A 6,472-nucleotide genomic window follows, 5' to 3' on the forward strand; every position below is an offset into this window, starting at 1 on the left:
CCCGGCCTTGCCGGCGCCGGCGACTCCGACGAGGTCCCTTTCAAGGTGAGCCAGGCACCCACTCCGGCCGAGCGCAGCAGGTGGCGCCTGGGCCGAGCCAAGTGGGGAGGAGACCCGGGGAAAGGGTAAAGGCCCCGCCGGACCCTCCGCGCGGGCGACTGGTACCCCGCAGCTGGAACGGCGGATCGCGCGCACACACAGCTGTCAGGCCTGGGTTGGGGTAACCAACAGCTGGCCGGGACGAACAAGGGTCCCGTGGCCATTAGAGCCCGGCAGGTGCCCTCGCCCACCATGATGCCCTTCCCCCACCCGGCCTCATCATTTCCCATATGCTGCCTTTCTTCACCTCCAGGGTCTGTGGGTCTCTTACTGGGGGGGAGGGGGAGCTAGGAAGAAGTCTGACAGTTGCCTGCCTGCCCAGAAGAAAAAGCCCTGCGAGTGGGGAGGTGGGAGGTGGCACGACCACCTCTGGGCAGCACATGGGTGCAGTGGTTGGGCAACCAGCTGCCACTGCTGTAACCAGAGCTGGTCCAGGGCCCTCCTCAGGTCAAGATCTGACCCTGCTTTGGCAGATCCCTCCAGGGCCTGGCTGGGACTGGTTCCTGCTGGGATTTGAAACCCACAGGTCTCTTAGGGGCCCAGCTGCCACCGCTCAACTCCTCAGCTCTGCTCCCAGATCAGGAATGGTGTCCATGGGCCTGGGGGTGGGGACAGACAGGTAGGGCCTTGCTCTTACCCACACTGAGCAAGATGGGGGAGGGTGGGGGACATAGCCTTGCAGAGGCAGAAACTGGGAGGCCAGGACAGTGGGGGCTGTAGTAGGCTTGAAACGCCCCCCTCCACTCCTGTCTCTCTGACCAGGCCAGCTCAGGACAGAGTGGACACTCCAATGGTGGACCACCACCTGGTCCCCTTTGGCCCCAGCCTGACTGACCCTCTGGCCTGCCCTAGGTCATGCTGGTGGGGGACTCGGGCGTGGGGAAGACCTGCCTGCTCGTACGCTTCAAGGATGGTGCATTCCTAGCAGGGACCTTCATCTCCACCGTGGGCATCGACTTCCGGGTGAGAGTGGAGCCTGCTGCACCGAGCCCCTTCAGCCACCCTCACTGGGTCCTCCTGTCCCTGGGCAGCTGGTCCTGTAACCCCCGCCCTGAGGTCAGCAGGGTCACTAAGTGGAGCTCTGCACCGGGCCATGACTCCTGGGGTGAGGGCGGCTGGGATGGCCACTGGTGACTGCCTCCAGTGTCCCAGGGTCCTGGAGAGAACTCCCAACACTCCAGGAGGTGGCTGCATCAGACTGCAGAGGACAGTGCTGGGGGCTGGCGCTACCTGGGCTGTATGTAACTGCCCTGGAGGAGAGGGTCAGTGTCCCTTGGAGGGTGGTAGCCAGTGGGGACTCAAGGCCACATCCACTTAGGAGCCATCGTCACTGTGCCACATCATGAGGGCCTCTGAGACAGGCCTGGGGGAAGAGTCCCTGCCCTTGGGTGAAAAGACCTCCCCCAGCACAGGGCCCCACCTCTGTCCACCAGGTCTGAATTCCACGTGCTGAGGTGCTAGTGTGTTCTCAGCAAATCCCAAGTCTGCATTTTCTCACCCTTTAATTAGACCCAGTTAGCAGGAGGATGGGAGCCCTGTTCCAGGGGCAGTTAAAGGGGGGGTTCCTCCAGTCAGGTAGTCAATCCCTATCTTTGCGGTGCCCAAGTCTCCTGAAGTCCTCTGCCTGTTCCCACCTCACCCCCACCTCCCTCTTGGCTCTGGGCAGGTGGTGAGGGAGGTGAGGCTGTTTGGTTTGCACACGTGCTCAGCATGCCAGGGAAGGCGGAAGGCGAGGTGGCCTCCCCAGGGCCCTCCCCAACTGAGCAGATGGCTGGGCTTGGTTCCCAGGAGACCCAGAAGCATCTGACAGCAGGAGCTGGGGAGAGCGGTGCAGGCCACAGGTCAGGAGCCCGTCCCCACCCACCAGATGAACAGGTGGAGCCATTCCCTGCTAGGTCGTCTTGAACTGGGGGGCCTGCTGGAGAGCACAAACAGCACACACTGAGCCAGGCAGGCCCAGGACCACCCTGGAGTCGGGCACTGGGGAAGCACGGGGCCCAGACCATCTGTGTAGCCTTCTGGGGCTGGGGTGCTTCTAGAGGCTTTTCGAGACACTGGCCCTTACTCTAGGCCAGGTGCGGTTCAGTTTTTCAGACAGCAGTGACTGGAACAACCATCGACTGGCACCCTAGCCGTTCCCACTTGCAGACGGGGAAACTGAGGCAGTGATGAGTGAATGCAAGTGGCTGAGCAGCAGGGTTCAGAGTGCTGAGGCTGAATTGGCAAGAGGCACAGGGATTGGAGGGGAGGGCAGGCTAGGGCAGCCCCCAGCAGGAAGGGGGATATAGGCGCAGGGTACTGGGGCTGGAAGCAGGCTACAGCCAGACCAGTCAGGAAGCACAGGCAATGGCCTGAGTGACGCCAGGGGACCCCAACCTCCTGGTTCTGGTTTCAGAACAAAGTCCTGGACGTGGATGGCACGAAGGTGAAGCTGCAGGTGAGCTGAGGGGTGGGGGAGGGGAGCTGGGGGAAGGACACCAGGGAGGGGCTCAGCAGCCTGACCCATGCCTGTCACTACAGCTCTGGGACACAGCTGGGCAGGAGCGATTCCGCAGTGTCACCCATGCCTACTACAGGGACGCTCACGGTGAGCCTGTGGACACAGGGCCCAGCCCCCAGGGCTGCGGTCAGCGGGTGTCCTGCTCAGGAGTGGTTGGGAAGGTGTGGTGGCATCTTCAGTGACCGGGTGCCCCTGCCCCACAGCCCTGCTGCTGCTATATGACGTCACCAGCAAGGCCTCCTTTGACAACATCCAGGTCAGTGGCGGCCTCCGCAGATGGCACCAGGTCCAGGGTTGGAGAGGTTGTATACAGAAGCTTGTCTCTGCCCTCTCCTCAGGCCTGGCTGACCGAGATACGGGAGTCGGCCCAACCCGACGTAGTGCTCATGCTGCTGGGGAACAAGGTGGGTGCACCCAGCCACTTGGCCCTGAGCTGGGGCAGGTGGGGCTGAGCTACAGGTAGCTGTTACCAAGACCCTGTGCCCGGGCCAGGTGGACTCTGCTCAGGAGCACGCAGTGAGAAGGGAGGATGGGGAGAAGCTGGCCAAGGTGAGTCAGGGCAGGGTGGGGGCGCGAGTGCCCTGGGGGCTGCAGTGCTGTCCTGGCTGGCCCCCACCCGGCTGGCAGCTGCTGTTTGCAGGAGTATGGGCTGCCCTTCATGGAGACCAGCGCCAAGACAGGCCTCAACGTGGACTTGGCCTTCACAGCCATAGCAAAGTAAGTCCTGGCCGCTGTTATGGCCCCAAGGTCTGATGCTGGTTGGGGCCACAGGAGGCCTTGTCCCCACATTCCTGCGCCACAGGGAGTTGAAGCAGCGCTCCATGAAGGCTCCCAGCGAGCCCCACTTCAGGCTCCATGACTACGTCGAGAGAGAGGGCAGAGGGGCCTCCTGTTGCCGGCCCTGAGTCTGGATGAGCTTTAGGGGCAGCTCAGCCCTGGAAGGCCGGACTGTGCACAGGCCCCTCTGGCTTCCCAGTGGGTCAGTTTCTAGGACACCCAGAAAGTCCTGCCCCTTCCTCGCCCCAGGAGCACGTTCAATCCTGTTCCAGCAAGCAGGCTCTGGGAGCCAATGGGTCTGGTCTATAACCTCCCCCCACTGGTGGTAGCCGAAGGCCTTGCCCACAAGGTCCCCATAAGCAGGTGTTGTCACTCTGCTGCCCTCCTGAGCACGCCAGGGAGACTGTTGGCACAATGGGTGCAGTGCCCAACCCTTAGAAAGCCATGTCTCCACCTGCTCAGGCAGGGCCAATCAGGAGCCGCATGTGCACGTGTGCCCCACGGGACCCTAGAGGACACCAGTATTACAGCTTTGTGATGAGATTGTGGGAAGTCACAAAAATGCCGGGAAACTGAGGTGCCAACTTTATCCACTGGCAGGACAGCAGCCCAACTCCAGGGGGCTGTGGCACAAGGGCTGGCCCGCTCACGGCAGAGGCGTGCCGCTGGGAATGTGATCTGCCCCATGCTAACGTCAAGTCTTTTGACTGCAAGGCTTTGTTTCCATCCTAGTGAATAAAATTGTGTTTTTCTGGAGTGCCTGTCTCGCCTGTCTTAAATGGGCTTCTAGAACAGATGCCAGGGGAATCCACAGGATGGAAGCTACTCCTCCGTAAACCATGGCTGCTTTGACCACAAAGGCTCTTTATGGAGCATGTGGAAACTTCCCTCCATGAGACTCAACGGTCAAGAAAAGGGTACTTGGGGCGACCCATGGTGTGACAGATAATCACTGAGCTTGGAGAGCTGTATTCCACATGGCTGACCACAGTTCAAATCCTGCCCCTGCCAACTTCAAAAACAAGGCAGGGATCAGCAGATGGCACAATGGTTATGTCGCAGGATTCCCACGTAGTTGACTGCAGTTCAAGTTTTGGACAGGTGGCTTAAACTCACACCCAGCACGTGTGTGCATGCCCCAAATCCCAAGAAAATGGAGAAGGGATTGCGGCATGGTCATCCCCCCCAGGGGGTGACTTCTCACTTTACGTCTCTCCAGCAAGCACACGCACCCTATAGCAAAAATCTCTAAAAAGGGGCCAGCTGGTTAAGGGCACTGGACTTCCACGTGGCAGACCGGTTCGGGTCCCAGACTCGCCAGTTTGCTTGCCTATGTACTCTCTCTGGTCAGGCTAAAATAAAAGGGCCCTCAATGGCCCGGTGATGAACGAGAGCTGCTGAGGGTAAACACATAAGTCACCTTTTTTAACCTTACAAGTAGCAATGGAGAAGGTAGTCCCAAGAAATGTAAAGTCACCGGTTAATAAACTTCTGTTTTTGTACCTTCGCCCCCTTCGACATGCAGTTTTCTGGCGTACCACAGCATACGCGAATGACGACTCGAGAGCAGTGAAGACGGGCCTCTGCTTTATTGCTAAGCAGTTCAGACAGACACGCCTACCTTACCATACCCTCCTGCCCCTTGGCTTCTGGATTAAGGTCGATTTAGGTTCCAGCTTTGTCGCCAGCTCACGATGAACCTAAAACCAGACAGCGCGAAATGTAGAAAGGCTTTCCTCCTCCATTTCGGGCAAAACTCACTACCCTTCCCAACCACTTCCCGTGTAAGAGGGTTCACTCCAAGCCTCAGTCTTGCAAAATAATCAGACTGCGTGTGCAGAGTTCATACGAGGTGTCAGAAGTCAAAGCAAATCATCACAGGCTCGGCGCTGCACTGGGGAACCCAGACTCGGCCTGGTCTTACCTGCAGAGAGCTGTAGGAAGTCGTGAGGTTTTGGAGGGAGAAATCATTTAAGTACTTGGGACAAGGCCAGCATGCAGGGTTCGGCGATTTTCAAAATCCCCCTCAGTATACAATCCCTTTCCAGACTAGCAAACATCAAATACAGAAACACACCACCACCTCGTACACGATCCAAAAGAATGCGCACACGCGAAGCTCAAGCCTTTATAGAAACTGCTCCCGCCGCTGTAATTGGGCAATCCTGGAGGAAGTGCCCGCCTCCCCCAGCCGCTGATAGGCTCCGCTCTTTAGCCCTTTGTTTCCACCAATCGTGCCGTGGCATCTCTTTGGAAAGGCGGTCTCTCTGGCCGAGACTCGCAGCTCCTCTGTTCCTGACAGACCAGGAGTCTCACTGTGAGCGATGGGTGTACCCAGCCAATCAGACTCCGATCTGCAACATAGAGTGATTCTGAAGCCGCCAATCCCGCTACGCGGCCACAGGGACGCCGGAAGTCGTAGTTTCCGAAGAGCCGTGCATAAGGCAGCAGCCTGGGTCCCGAGGGCCGAAGAACTACATTCCCGACGGGCAAAGCGCTTGAGTGCTTCCGGCTCGCGCGTCTCGTCCCTTCTCCCCGGCCGGCGGCCGAGGGGGCACGATGAAACGGGAAGGTGGCGTTGCCGCTCCCGGGCGGCCACGGGCGGGTGAGTGACCGCGCGGCGCGCTTGGTCCAGGGCTCGCGCCTCGGGGTCTCGCGGTGGGGCAGTCGGGCCCATCGGGGTCAGGGGACTGGGCTCGGCCTGGGGGGCGGGGCTGAGGCAGGCCGGAGGCTGCGTCCGTCCGTCACTCCGCTCCTTCGTCCTCTTGTTCTCTCTAGTCTTTCCTTCTTCCTGCATTTCTTGAGCACTGCCTGCTCCAGGCACTGTTCTGGGCGCCGGGAGACTGCGGAGAGCACGATCGCAGTCCCGTGAGCACCGTCAGGCGCAGGGTTCCTCAGCCTCCGTACAGCTGACAGTTCGCGCCGATCATTCTCAGCTGCGGGCGGCTGTGTTGTGTCTTGCGGGATATTGAACAGCATCCCTGGCTTCTACCTACTGAGCGTAGTAACACACCCAGCCCCTTCAGTTGCGACAGCAAAAGCGTTTCCAGACGTAGGTAAATGTCTCCCGGGGGCACCCCCCCCCCCCCCACCCCA

The 6,472-nt window shown here is 59.9% G+C and overlaps 2 protein-coding genes, 1 long non-coding RNA gene and 1 other non-coding gene across 8 annotated transcripts in view; 2 read left to right on the top strand and 2 right to left on the bottom strand.

Moving 5' to 3' along the window:
- The first annotated feature begins 230 nt into the window (after window positions 1–230).
- Window positions 231–4,133, top strand: RAB26 (RAB26, member RAS oncogene family). 5 transcript variants are annotated; one of them, XR_334228.2, is made up of 10 exons: window positions 231–353; window positions 952–1,062; window positions 2,495–2,536; window positions 2,620–2,686; window positions 2,803–2,855; window positions 2,938–3,003; window positions 3,092–3,148; window positions 3,240–3,316; window positions 3,402–3,578; window positions 3,839–4,133. XR_334228.2 is itself a non-coding variant. In XM_006146395.2 (9 exons), exons 1-9 carry the CDS (start codon window positions 330–332, stop codon window positions 3,456–3,458), a joined length of 567 nt encoding a protein of 188 aa, XP_006146457.1. In that variant the 5' UTR covers window positions 231–329; the 3' UTR covers window positions 3,459–4,133. The 5 variants fall into 5 exon arrangements, 3 of the variants coding, with proteins under 3 accessions (XP_006146457.1, XP_006146456.1, XP_027626789.1); XR_334229.2 differs by having other exon boundaries at window positions 3,977–4,133; XM_006146395.2 differs by having other exon boundaries at window positions 3,227–3,316; window positions 3,402–4,133.
- Window positions 4,134–4,946: 813 nt separating this feature from the next.
- LOC102490141 (uncharacterized) lies at window positions 4,947–5,474 on the bottom strand. Its single transcript, XR_334230.2, has 2 exons — window positions 5,301–5,474; window positions 4,947–5,076 (listed from the first exon to the last, which is right to left on the bottom strand). It is a non-coding gene; the product is annotated as an uncharacterized LOC102490141 (long non-coding RNA).
- On the bottom strand, window positions 5,178–5,260 carry LOC114007450 (small nucleolar RNA SNORD60). Its single transcript, XR_003549075.1, has one exon. It is a non-coding gene; the product is annotated as a small nucleolar RNA SNORD60 (small nucleolar RNA).
- Window positions 5,475–5,825: 351 nt separating the features above from the next.
- The window catches only part of TRAF7 (TNF receptor associated factor 7), a 19,641-nt gene continuing 18,994 nt past the window's right edge, over window positions 5,826–6,472 (top strand). Inside the window, exon 1 of the mRNA XM_027771008.1 lies at window positions 5,826–5,981. The gene's annotated coding sequence lies outside the window, so the exon portion shown is untranslated. The remainder of the gene's footprint in view (window positions 5,982–6,472) is intronic.

The sequence above is a fragment of the Tupaia chinensis genome, unplaced genomic scaffold (genome assembly GCF_000334495.1).
Source record: "Tupaia chinensis unplaced genomic scaffold, TupChi_1.0 Scaffold000178_1, whole genome shotgun sequence".
NCBI lineage: Eukaryota > Metazoa > Chordata > Mammalia > Scandentia > Tupaiidae > Tupaia > Tupaia belangeri.